The sequence below is a fragment of the Chelonoidis abingdonii genome, chromosome 1, assembly GCF_003597395.2.
Source record: "Chelonoidis abingdonii isolate Lonesome George chromosome 1, CheloAbing_2.0, whole genome shotgun sequence".
Taxonomy (NCBI): domain Eukaryota; kingdom Metazoa; phylum Chordata; order Testudines; family Testudinidae; genus Chelonoidis; species Chelonoidis abingdonii.
Genome location: NC_133769.1, coordinates 143241522 through 143255454, shown reverse-complemented (window position 1 = coordinate 143255454; position 13933 = coordinate 143241522). Strand labels below are relative to the sequence as shown.

At 47.1% G+C, this 13933-nt stretch overlaps 1 protein-coding gene across 1 annotated transcript; it reads left to right on the top strand.

Annotated features, from left to right (window-relative positions):
* Positions 1-1017: 1017 nt before the first annotated feature.
* On the top strand, positions 1018-12947 carry LOC116823815 (C-type lectin domain family 6 member A-like). Its single transcript, XM_075070909.1, has 6 exons — positions 1018-1169; positions 1719-1820; positions 2280-2390; positions 7923-8068; positions 8257-8390; positions 8742-12947. The coding sequence occupies exons 1-6, from the start codon at positions 1133-1135 to the stop codon at positions 8899-8901; spliced, it is 690 nt and encodes a 229-aa protein (XP_074927010.1). The 5' UTR covers positions 1018-1132; the 3' UTR covers positions 8902-12947.
* The last annotated feature ends 986 nt before the right edge of the window (positions 12948-13933 follow it).

Below are 13933 nucleotides of genomic sequence, written 5' to 3'. Positions count from 1 at the left end.
TCAGTGGAAATCCTGGCCGCAACACACTGACATTGGTTCAGGCTCTTTGGGAGCCAAACCAGGGTCGGCTACTCCCGGGCCACTTCCAACCTCCCCCTCTCTGGGTACCTGTGTCTCACCAGCATCTTCTGGTGGGTCCCAGACAATGGGTTCCTCAGGATACCGCGCACAGGGAAGCTCAGGCAGCTCCTCAGGATACCAGGCACGGAGCTGGCTTTGCCAGTCCTCAGGATACCGGGCGCGGGGCAGGCTCAGCTAATCCTACTCAGGATACTGGGCACGGGGCAGGCTTGGCCAATCCTCCTCAGGATACCAGGCACGGGGAAGCTCAGGCCAGGTGGGAGCTCGGCCATCCGCATCTGGTCTCTTCGGCAGCCGGCCTCCAAGTGAGTGCCGGGGCTGTGCTTTTATACTTCCTGCTCCGCCCCTTGAATTCTGGGGGGCGGGAATGGGTGGTGGTGGCTCCACCCACATTGGAGGCTGCAGGGGCTCGGCCCTCTCAGGCGCAGCTGGGAGCCAGGGCGCCTCACTACAGGTAACCAGACAGCAAATGTGAAAAATCAGGACAGGGGGTGGGAGGTAGTAGGAACCTATATAAGAAAAAGACCCAAAAAATTAAGGACTATCCCTATAAAACTGGGACATCTGGTCACCCTATCTCCACGTCTCATAAGCCAATCCTGGACTAAAGAGTTATTGGTGGGGTCTAGTGGAAAAGTGAGTCAGAGACGGCTTGCTCCAGCCACTGAGGAGATCTGCGCAGGGAGGGTCCCACTGACTTTGGGACGGGGGGACCATGAAGTTCTGTGGGGTGCAGAGGAGGGAGGTTCCTTCTCTACATATCTTTGCGAGGTTCATGTTTGGCTCATTTTAGTTTCACTTCGTGTTCCTTTCTCAATATTTTTCGCATGCGATAAGAAGGCAGCAAACCCTCAGCTTCCCCTTGTGCCCACTCAGTGGGGTTCCTCAAACTCAGGTGCTGCTTGCCAGCCCCAGCAGAGAATTTATATGCTCCTTGTTTGTGTCTGGCCACCTCCAAATACACCTAATTCCTCAGCTCAGCGACTCCGAGGTCGTGACTACATGTGAAACCCGAACTCACTGACAGGGAAAGCAAGGTCTGGGAGAGACCATGAGGCCAATGGAGGAAACCAGCCCTGGAACTGCAGGTGACAAGGGGAAATTTATCTCTGCTCTTCTGGGGATGGATGGTGGTAATGACCCCTAGAAAAGGGAATGGCCAAGGACTGATGGATAAGTCAGATCAATAGAAGTGCCTTACAGAAATGGGTAATCCAAGGAGACAGAGGATGAGATAGAGGGGCAGAGAAGGAAAGGAAGGAGAGAGAGAGAGAGACAAGAACTAGAGGTAAAACGGGAAGGAAATTGGCAGGGGAGAGAGGAGAGAAAAGCCAAAACAAAGAAGGAGAGCAAGAGTGAAATTTGGGGAAAGGAAGAAATGGAAGAGAGAAGCAGTGAAGGAACAGACAGTGAGGAGAGAGTTGAGGAGGGAAGAGAGAGAGGTAGAAGAAAAGGAAAGACAAAAGAGTAAACGAGGAGAAGAAGAGATGGTTCCTGTGAGCACACAGAAGAGAGGAAAACCTATGCCGTGCCTCCAGGCACTGTGCTAGAAACAGACCTGCTGGGGTTGTTGGGCCTCCTGGGCCCTCCTGCTGCTTTGGCTCTGGTCTGTGTGATTGCTGCCTGGTGTATTTCAGCCCCTGCAGAGAAGAGGGGATTCTGCCCCTGGATGAGCCCCTGGGTCATTGCTGTGATCTCCATCCTGAATCTCAGTGCCTGTTTCATCTCCAGCATCCTCGGTGGGTTTTGGCTGCTGCTTATTGAGCTGGATTGGAAAGGACATCAGATAAGATGCAATAAGCAGGGACTGTACAGCTCTAAGGGGGACTGGTTCTCCTCATGGGGGGTGTTGTGAAAGGATCTGTCCTGCTTTTTCCCTCAGCCCTTAACTTACAGAAATAAAGAGGTTCCCAGTGAAATGAATGGCTGGTACATTCAAAACCAGTAAAGGGAAATTCACATTCACATGGCATATTGACAGCTGGTGGAACTCACTGCTGCAGGGGGTCATTGAGTCAGATACAATAACAGGGTTTAAAGATGGGGCTGGATACATTTATGAGGAGCAGTTACATTGCCTTCCTGTGAGGCACTTGGCAAGAGACAGACCAAGAGTCTGTTCTCATCTTGCAGATCTGGTCCCCCTCTTCCACAGGCTAGTGCTGTAATTCTGGTTTTCACCCTCTCTGTGTCTGTAGTTACCTGGCGTTGGGACACTAGGACACGGCACAAAGAGCAAGAGAAACTGTCTTGGCTGCACCGGTATCTGAAGGAAAAAACTTGTGTTTCAGAGGGTGAGGCAGGGAAAGGTCAGTATGAATGAAAGTCAGCAGAAATGACTCCCCACCACATGCAATTCCCATTTTTTCTGGGACCTGGAATCTGATTCAAACTCCTGTGTAGCCTGAAGAGATCCTCACCTTGGGTGGGGCTGGTAACCAAGCGAGATCACACAAACCAGCCAGTTGAGCCCTGAGTTACATGAATGGGTAAATAGGCAGTAACAGAGGGAGAGCTGGAGGGAATGGTGCTGGAGACTCAGTAGGAGGTGCTGTTTTTGCTGAGATGGTAATGAAGGTCTATTTAGGGAGAATTTTCCCTCTGGGAAAATCAAAATTAAAGGTTTTGGTCTAGGAATGGCTAAATATTTTGTTTCAATTGAAAATGTCAAAATGAAATGTTTGGTATTTCTGAGTCAATTTTTTTCAGAACATTTTGTTCCTTAAAGTTTCAATATTTCAGTTTTCATCCTGATTGAGGATGAATACAAATGTCAAAATATCATTTTTCCCTTGGGACAGAAATCTTCTTTTTTGGTCCACTGTAAAGAATAACTTTTAACAAATGTCTCCTTTTTGTAATTTACACAGCCTTAACTCAAACTTAAATACAAGGAGAGCTGTGTGAATAACTGAGTTTTTGGTTTACTAGTGTGACAAAGTTCCTCCTCTACCTTGGTGGGTCCTGCGCTTATTGGCAGATTTGCTCACCTCAGTGATCTTCCCCACAGTCTGGATCAACTCCTCCTGTGTCTGATCAGGAGTTGGGAGGTTTGGGGGGAACCCTAGTCCTGCCCTCATACCAGTTCCGGCCAGGCCTGTGGATTGCAGCTATGTCTATCATAGTATCATTAGAATTCAAAAGCGTTGATGAAGGGACTCTATGAGGTCATTAGTTCCAACCCCGGCTAAAGACGAGGACCACTTTTTAATGGATAATCCCAGCGGTGCTTAGTCTGCGCTCTTAATACCTCTAAAGATTGGAGTTCTACCACTCCTCCCTGGTACCTATTTCCTAATACTTCACCACTCTCCTAGTCAAAGTTTTTCTGACCTATATCAGCCTGACTTCTCGCGAACTGCCAACTTCAAACCATTGTCCTTGTTCTGTCTCTCCGTCACCACTGAGAACAGCTCTAGCTCCCCTCTCCTTTGGACTATCCTGCCTAATGTGTGAGAGTTTGCATCAAATCCCTTTAGTCTTCTTTCTGTCAGGCTAAATGTAAGCTATTCCTTCAGTCTCTCTTCACTAGTATGCTTAGTTCCTCTAATCATTTTTGTTCCCTCGTATTGACTCTCTCCAATTGTTACACACGTCCTTTTTGTTAGTGTGACGCCAAACTGTGACACTATGTCCAGATGCGGGTCTCACAGTGTCCGAAGAGATGGGAATAACACATCCTCGTTGCGTCTGTAACTCCTACTATACAGCCCAGTATGTATTAGCCTGTTTTGCTACAAAGCGCCACTTAGGCTCGATTTCAACTTTTCCATACTCCGTAACTCAAGATCCTTTTTCCACCATGCTACTTAGCCAACAGTCCCAGCCTTGTACCAGTGGCATGGGTTTTCTGTTCCTGTGCAGACTGTTTCACTTTCCCTGACTGTGAAGTTGTTGACTCCTTTTTAACCAGGTGCCCTGTATTAGCCTGGCCTTGATGCGTGCAGGTTGTCTATTCAGCCCTGATCTGCCTAATTTGGTTTCTAGCATGTCCTGAATTGACGTCTAGTCACAATGACCCCTGCTCTGTCCTCAGGGAACTAGCCACTTAAACTACCACCTACTCATCCAAGTGACCAGATGACTATTTTCACACCGACAGACCGTACCACAACTCATTGGTCTGAGGACTAGTTCACCACTGGCACATACAAAACGTGTGAAAAAATTATATTGAGTCAAAATATAAGATCACATTTATTTGAACAACTGAAAAACGTATTCATTATGTTATGACAGTTTTTTATAGATTCTTTAAAAGAAAATACTGATTCAAAAATTTAAAAACATAGAATTTAATTTGATCTACAAATTCTTAAAATTAATTCCTTCTTGTACCAAATCTGCATTTTTTTGTTTTGTTGAACTGGAAACTGTATTCAATAAAATCTTCTATCCCAGTCTTCTATATGACAAGGGAGCAGAAATGTTTAATTATAACGTATTGCTTCGTGTCATTTAGGTTGTTCTACTCATGTTGTGCCCATGTGGTGTTCATTCACCTGCCACTCGCCCATTGTAAATATGCCATGCATGTGCCACAATGGCCCTCTTGCTATGTACATCGCAACTGGACAGGCTCTACAGAAAAGGTAAATGGACACAATCAGATATTAGATGGCATATACAAAAACCTGTAGGAACACTTCAACCTCCCTGACCACACTCTATAGCACCTTAAGGTTTCCATCTGGTGTACACTGTTGTCAGACTCATGCAAAAAATGGAACTAGCTGCAATTAAAATGCATGGCTTTCAGTCAACTAAATTGACATCCTCGTCGGTATTAAACAAAGACTGTGAATGCCTTGCCAATTACAAAACCAGTTTCTCCTCCCTTGTTTCACACTCTCAACTGCCTTTTAGAACAGGCCTCATTCCTCCCGTGAATTTGAACTACCTCGTTATCTCTAGCTTGCTTGCATATATATACCTGCCCCTGGAAATTTCCACTACATGCATCCGACGAAGTGGGTATTCACCCACGAAAGCTCATGCTCCAAAAAGTCTGTTAGTCTATAAGGTGCCACAGGATTCTTTGCTGCTTTTACAATCTGATGTGCTCTAATGCCCAAACTATGAGATAAAGTGAGTCACTAAACTTTAACATGTATCAGAGGGGTAGCCATGTTAGTCTGGATCTGTAAAAAACGACAGAGTCCTGTGGCACCTTATAGACTAACAGACATATTGGAGCATAAGCTTTCGTGGGTGAATACCCACTTCGTCAGATGCAAACTTTAACAGTGACCTTATACATTCATTTATCAACAGAGCAGACCAGCTGACTGTCAGACAGTGGACTAGGTCTGCCCCTTTATTCACAGCCCATTATACCTTACTTCAGAAATAGTCCTATTCACTTCAGTCAGCCTCCTTGTGGAGTAAGGTACTACTACGTCTGCTTAGCTCTTGGATAGTGCTTTTTTATCCGTAGGTTTCAAAGCTCTTTGTGAAGGTGGGCAGTATCATTGTCCTCAAATTGCAAATGAGGAAACTGAAGCAAGGGTTTTACACAAGGTCACCCAGAAGGCCAGTGGCAGAACTGGGAACAAAACCTAGAACTCCAGTCCAGGGTTCTTTCTACTAGGCGACTCAATGTGAGTAGTAGTGGCCGAACAAGACCTTGTGAAGAAGGCAAGAGGTTGCGATAGGGACTGTGACTTAATTGGATGTAGAGGTACAGATTGTCCAGTCACAGTTTTGCCTGTCAATTAAAAGTTGATCTCTTAATAAATCAAACACAATTTCTCAGGCTGGATAGAGGGGTAATGATGAAATTCTAGGGACTGTGACATACAGGAGACAGGAGGTCAGACTAAATGATCTAATGGCCTTAAATTCTATGAATCTATGGAACTTATGTGTTTTCCTTGTGTATATGTCAGAGTTAAAGCTTTTTGAATCTGTTGGTGTGACCAATGTGTTGTGGAAGGAGGACAGTAATAGGTAAGAGTTGTAAAGTTTTCTCTTGGTGTCAGTAGAGAAACAGAAATGTGGTTGTTGGCCTGAACTCTTTGTCAGCCCTTGAGGAGAATGTTCTTGAAGTAGAACAGAGCAATGATAATTAACATTAAAGAAAGATTTTTCTGTGTGAATTTTCCTAGTTTTAAAAGAAACTGTTTAAACTGGACATGAAAAATATAAAAGCAAATAATGCAGAACTTTGCAAAGAACAATGCCAATGTAGTGAAGAACACAGTGACTGCAGTAAGTGTTCTTAGATGGAGAAATGCCAAGTTCGATTAAATGAAGCCACTGCAACTTGGCAAATGTGCTGTCACACATAAAAGACATATGGCAATACGTAGTAAAGGATGGCCTCATCGATTAATTGGGCACTTTCAAACTGGCAATGCTGAAGTCGGTGTTGACATGAGAATCAGCAGGGGCCCCATTATTCTCCATTAAACACAAATCTATGATGCTTCCTTAACTATGGCTTTGTGACCACTCCACCATAATATGGCAAATTAGAGGCAGTCGGAAGAGAGGCAAGGGTGGAAGACTGACTGAAAGGAATGAATTTCGAGGAGTGATTTGAGGCAGGAGCATGTGGAGGTCAAGGAGGGTATTCCAGATTTCGAGGCCACAGCAAGAGAAGGCGCAGAGCTATTTGTGGAAGAAGACCAGGAGAGTGATGAGATAAGCTGAAGTGGCTGAATGTAGGAGTAGAAAGTAACTATAGATGAGATGGAGACAGCAGCAGAGTTGTGGAGGCCCCTGAAGGTCAGGGTGAGGGGTTTGAATCTGACCCAGAAGAAGAACAAAGCCAATGAGGAGACTCAAGTGGGAAAGGATAGGGAGATGAAAAGGCAGCAATACTATATATGAGGGACACAGTATGAAAACTGAGGAGTCCAGAGAGGGGTAGGTGCAGCAGTCAAGATTACAGAAAGATGGCCAAGACATGGGCTAAGGATTTGGCAGTAACAATGGAAAGAGAAAAGGACTGGCAGTGTTGAGCAGCAGGATGGATTTGTGGATAAAGGCGGGAGAGACAAAGGAGTTAAATATACACAAAGATTACAAGTCTAAGTGAGGGATACTGACATTGTTATTTATGATATAGAAGGGAGCAGAGGAGGGTTTCTCTGGAGGAGCTCATGAGTCGCATGGAGGGAGGTGCAAATGAATAGCTGGTAAAGGTGAGAGACAACATCATAGCAAAGACAAGACATGAAGCCATTGAAGTGAATGAACAGCAAAGAGTCCTGTGGCAACTTATGATGCATCCGACGAAGTGGCTATTCACCCATGAAAGCTCATGCTCCAATATGTCTGTTAGTCTAAAAGGTGCCACAGGACTCTTTACTGCTTTTACAGATCCAGACTAACACGCCTACCCCTCTGATACCTGAAGTGAATGAGGTCATCTAGGGGTGGTGTATAGAGTGAGAAGAAGCGAAGAGTGAGGAACACTGAAGGAAAAAGACAGAGGGGGAGAAGGTGAAGGAGGACACACTAAGGGAGATGCTGCCAGAGCAAGCACAGAAGCATGAAGGGAAACAGTCCAGCACAGAACTAGTTAGTGTGTGTTAATGGCCTACAAGTGCCTCCAGAGGGCAAGCAACAATGAGAGAAAGAACTGACCAGGAGGGGTTTAGGGGGAAGAATTAAGTATAAAAAAGACCAGGTAGGAGAAAAAAGAACATGTGGTGAATCATTTCCTCACCATGAAGAACTCTGTTAGTCCCCATTGCTCGAGATATGTGTGAAATGAAGATGGACTGGATGGAACTACCCTGTACTGGACCTGAGGACTGAACTGGGTGTCATCTAACAAGTCCTTTCCATTTTTATTTTCTGTGGTTCATTCTTCTCTCCCCTCACAGAGGAAGTCTGGACGTGCTGCCCCGGGGGCTGGGAGCTCTTTCAGGCCAGCTGCTACTACTTCTCTAAAGACTTTATGACCTGGGATGACAGTGAGAGGAACTGCACAGGGATGGGCTCCCACCTGGTGGTAATCAACACAGGAGCTGAGCAGGTAACTTGCTGGGAGTCAGGCTCCTCTGGGCACTCAGAGTGCAGCCCTGGAGAAGATGTTTGGGCTCTGTGTTCATTCAATCCTGGGCTTCCTCATCCATCACATCCAGCACCCCCACAGGGACCCCCGTCTCCTACTGTCTGCCCAGGGACTGCACCTGGTGGAGATTTGATTTTATTTTTATCCAGGATTTCATCTTCACTCGGGTAAATGGAACAGTTACAGGCAGCGAAGGAAGGGATTACTGTATTGGTCTGACTGATAAGGAGAAGAAAGGCCAGTGGCGCTGGGTGGATGACACTCCATATAACAATACTGCAGCGTGAGTATTTCCTAGGATGGAGACCAGTTACCACCCTCCACTTAGTTCCAGGATTAATACACAATGGAGTGTGTGTGTGTGTGTGTGTGTGTGTGTTGGGGGAGAGAGAGAGCAGCTTACTCTCAACTGGAACTAACTATTTTTGTTGTAATGGAGAGATGATTTACAAAGGGAACATGGATAGAGGCCATGAATGAATTTTTGGGAACAGTGTGCTGAAAGAAGAGGAGTGTTTGTGGCTGATTCAAGTATTGCAATTCTCCCTCTCCCTCATCATAATCAGCTACAACCCTTTCCCCTGCGACATTTATAATGATGCATCTCTAACATATGAGCATCTCTATTTTACAGGTTCTGGAGGCCTGGGGAACCCAATAATGAGCCCAGTGAGTACTGTGCTGTCATGCATGTGGAGGGAAAACAAACCAAACATGGAAACAGGAATTGGAATGACATCGCATGTTTCAAAGTATATAATCGAATTTGTGAAACTGCAGCACTTATATTTTGAAGAAACCCTGTCCTGGATATGAAGCTGGAGAGTCAGCACATCTCTTGCTTGGGTCAGCTCACAGAGACATCTGGCAGGAGGGATCGGATCAGCCCTGGGCTATCATGATATTGGGTGTAGGCAGTGGAGGATGATGCTGGGGCCCAAACTCACTCACTAGATCAATTTTGGAAAAATCTGAAAACTGCTGAAAATATCTAATGTGGAACAAGCCAAAGTGCAGTGAGCTCTGCCTGTGATGTCATTGAAGCTCCCAGGAGACTGGTAGAGGAGGCAGGCTGGGAAAGGCAGGATCTGTGGGTTTGCCCTGGGAAATGTTGAAGGGAGGTTTCCTGTTCATATTAACCCTGCTAGTCCTGCTCCAGGTAACAACTTACCAGGAATAAGGTCCTATCCATGCTGCAAAAATAACTAGGTCTGATCTTCTTTCCTCTTGACTATGCTACAACTCAGCTTCCCCTTGAAACAGAAATGGGGCTTTGTCCATGTCCCTGTGCAATGCTAAAACCCTTAAATGGTCCAATGCTTTAACATCACTCAGGGACAAGGGGCTGTCTACACTCGAATTGGACTGACAGAACTACATAGGTTTACAAACAGTTTAGTTCCATTGGTGCAACGCCCCTGTGCGGAGGCTTTTATTGTGGTTTAGGACTGATGCTTTATACCCAGTCAGTGAGAAATCACCTAACCTAAATTACTGTAGGGCTCCTTTATACAGAAACAAGAGTGTTCGCAGGGAGGGGCTTGCACCAATTTAACCCAGTCAGCATTGTAGCACAGAGGCAGGGCCTCCCTCAGAGATTGACAGCAAGGAACAGCCAAACACCCCCAGTGGGTGGAACAAGAAAGGTCACACCCACCACACCAGAAGCAGAGGGGGGAGATACAGGGACAGAAAGTGTAAAAGGCAGGCCTTGCAATTCAGTTTGGTTGGAGCTGCTGAGGGAGACAGATGTCCCCACCCTGCTGCTGTGTGAGGAGAAGATATCTGGTGTCCTGAGGACTCTTCTGAGCTGTTAGATGCAGCCAACCCTGAGGAGCTGCTGGAATTGCCACTAGCAGTGTATTCTGGGGAGATGGAGCTTGACACTGGGACTCAGGAACATCTGGAGGGGTGGAAGTAACCTGGGAATAGCTGACTCCAGTCGGGGATTTTGCTGCCTGAACCAAGGTCAGTGTGCTGTGGCTGGATCTCTGCTGACCCAGTAGTGGAACACTCTGCCACTGGGCCCTGGTGAAGTTGGGTGGGCCTGGGTCCCCCTGCCATGCCACCAAATGCCAAGAGACCTGTGTTTGTCTGCTGTCTGCCTGAGCCAGTATATCAGGCAATAGACTGTCTGATGCTCTGCCCCACTGCATGGATCAGAGAAACCCTCCTGAGCCCCTTGACTGTTTGGTGCCCTGCCCTGCCTGAGCTCATAGACTATTCACTGCTCTGCCTGTCCTGAGGTCTGAACTTCCAAACTGTTTGGTGCCCTGCCCTGCCTCAGGGCCTGGGCTTATAGACAATTCACTACTCTCTCCTGTCTAAGGATTTGGGCCCTAGAGACAGCTAATTTCCCCCTTTTACAGGCTGCTGTTCTAGGTATGTGACAACAAAGAGGTGTGGCCTCTCTGGGAGATTGACAGTATGCCTACAAGCGTCTAAACTCATTTTGTTAAATTGGTGCTGTTTTCTCACCGAGACAAGCCCACAATTGAAATCAACAAGACTGAGCCCTGCTGACATTCTGGAAGACATTCCTGTTTTATCTGGGCCCTCTAATCTGGCTGTACTTGCAGGGTACATAAGGCCTAAGTAGTACAGTAAATAGCTATTATTAAGTATTGTCTGATAAATATTCATAACTGCTGTGTGAGCAGAAGGGCTGGAAACCCTTTTAAAAAACCCAAACTGTAAGAATTCTGGTCACTGATTCTTGTCAACAGTTTTAACATATTCTTATTAGAACAAACCAGACCAAAGATTGTGTTAGAGCCACTAATACCCTGCCGTGCCAAGGCACAGAAAGAGGGACAATTGTATCTCGTAGGCACTGAAAAGATCTTCTAGCTCAGTCTGGTCTGGGAGCCAGGGCAGGGTCATTCCCTGCAGCACATTCTCCACTTCCTTATCTCACCCAACTTTGAATGGCTCGAGCAATGAGGTTTCCACCACTTCCCTTGAAGGGCTGTCAAACCTGTTAATGGATTTAGAGGATGAATGTCTGATGCTGTAGAAATGGTTCTCTCCTTTTTTTGTTTTTGTTTTTTGTTTTTTTTCCCCCCTCCTCTTAATACTGTGAAGTTACCTTTCATGTATGGATACTTTGCGGCTATATCTATTTGTCTTGACTATATCTTAAAGTCACATCTTAGGACACAGAACCTTGATTCCTGGGCACCAAGCTTGACTTTCTGCAAAGTTTGAATTCCCCAATGTGATGGGATGAAATCTTGCCCAGTCTCCCTCATTTGTATTGGCTCTAGCTCATCCTCCCATGCCTGGGCCCCAGCTCCGCCAATGCCCCTCAGTCCTGCCCTGTGGTCCCTCTTATATTGCAGTTCAAGGCTCCACCGAGAGATTCCAGCAGGAGGAGACTGTTGGCTCAGCATCCTACGAGGTCCCACTACCAGATGTTTAATAGTCATTCTTCAATACACTCCAGGCACCTCCAGCAGCCCAGACACATTTAGCCCTTGTCCACATGGGGAAGTTAGTGTGCACCAAGCTACAATGTGACTTTACAGTGCACTAGCTACTCTCCACTAACTCTCTCTCTCTAACTTTGAGGTTTATTTTTGGCTCATTCCATTTCATGCTCACCTCTCAATATTTTTCTCCTGTGATGAGAAGTAATGCAAGAGGCAGCAAACCCCCAGCTAACCCTTGTGCACACTCAGTGGGGTTCCTCAAACTCCAGTGCTGCTTGCCAGCCCCAGCAGAGAATTTATATGCTCTTTGTTTGTGTCTGGCGACCTCCAAATACACCAATTCCTCAGCTCAGTCTATGTGCTCATAACTATAAGTGAAACCCAAACTCACTGACAGGGAGAGCAAGGTCTGGGAGAGACCATGAGGCCAATAGAGGAAACCAGCCCTGGAACTGCAGGTGACAAGGGGGAATTTATCTCTGCTCTGCTGGGGGATGGATGGTGGTAATGACCCCTAGAAAAGGGAATGGCCAAGGACTGATGGATAAGTCAGATCAATAGAAGGGCCTTACGGAAATGGGTGATCCAAGGAGAGAGAGGATGAAATAGAGGGGCAGAGAGAGAGAGAGACAGGGATGGCTCCAGGCCCCAGCATGCCAAGCGCGTGCCTGGGGCAGCAAGCCACAGGGGGCGCTCTGCTGGTCGCTGTGTGGGCGGCAGGCAGGCTGCCTTCAGCGGCATGCCTGCAGAAGGTCCACTGGTCCCGCAGCTTCGGCGGACCTCTCACAGGCGTGCCGCCGAATCCGTGGGACCGGGGACCTCATGCAGGCAAGCCGCCGAAGACAGCCTGTCTGCTGTGCTTGGGGAGGCAAAATACCTAGAGCCGCCCCTGGAGAGAGAGACAAGAACTAGGGGTGAAATGGAAAGGAAATTGGCAGGGGAGAGAAGAGAGAAAAGCCAAAGCAAAGAAGGGGAGTGTGACAAAGTGGGAATGTTCTTAATGTTTTCTCTGAATACTGTGTGGGTGCCTCAGTTTCCCCTCAGCATTTCTTAGGTATCTAGGTGGGGGGAACAGGTGTGTGATTGTTGCAGAGCCCAAGAGGGTCCCTGTGATACTGTCGGCACAGAGAATGGTCGACACTCTGTGTCCTGGCAACTAATGGCCTGGGCCCCTCCCCTGCAAAGGTGTCAACTGAAGGTGTTGGAGAACAGAGATCAAGTGACCTCTTGGCCCAAGAAAGGGACAAAGGCAGAGGAGGGGCTGGAGAGTTTTCAGTTTGAAGCTGGCTGGGATTATGGAGGGGAGGCCAGACAGACATTCTGACCTGACTGAGGGGGTCCTGTTGTCTGTACCTGCAAAGCCTGTCTTAAACTGTGTTCCTGTCATCTAAATAAACCTGTTTTACTGGCTGGCTGAGAGTCATGGTGAATTGCAGGAAGCTGGGCGTGCAGGGCCTTGTCTCTCCCAAACTCCGTGATAGGGAGCAAGAATGAAATTTGGGGAAAGGAAGAAATGGAAGAGAGAAGCGGTGAAGGAACAGAGGAGAGAGAGGTAAAAGGAAAGACAAAAGAGTAAATGGGGAGAAGAAGAGATGGTTCCTGTGAGCACACATAAGTGTAAAACCTATCAAGTCCCTCCAGGCACTGTGCTGGAACAGACCTGCTGGGCCTCCTTGGCCATCCTGCTCCTTTGGCTCTGGTCTGTGTGATTGCTGCCTGGTATATTTCAGCCCCCGCAGAAAAGAGGGGATGCTGCCCCTGGATGAGCCCCTGGGTCTTGCTGTGATCTCCATCCTGATCCTCAGTGCCTGTTTCATCTCCAGCATCCTTGGTGGGTTCTGGCTGCTGCTTATCTGATGTCCTTTCCAATCCAGCTCAGTAAGATGCAATAAGCAGGGACTGTACAGCTCTAAGGGGAATTGGTTCTCCTCATGGGGGGTGTTGTGAAAGGATCTGTCCTGCTTTTTCCCTCAGCCCTAACTTACAAAAATAAAGAGGTTTCCAGTGAAATGAGTGGCTGGTACATTCAGAACCAGTAAAGGGAAATTCACATTCACATGGCATATTGATGGCTGGTGGAACTCACTGCTGCAGGGGGTCATTGAGTCAGATACAATAGCTGGGCGTAAAGAAGGGCTGGATACATTAGAGAAGTAACATTGGGGATGCTGCTAGCATGGATGGAGGTAGTAACTGACCTGTATCAGGTTACGATCTGGTCACTGCAGAGGTCAGGTAGAATCCTCCCTTCCTCCAGTCTGGGATCATACTGCACAATGAGGCACAAGATGTGAGCATGAGCCTTCCTGTGAGGCATTTGGCAAGAGACAGACCAAGAGTCTGTTCTCACCCGGCAGATCTGGTCCCCCTCTCCCACAGGCTAGTACTGTAATTC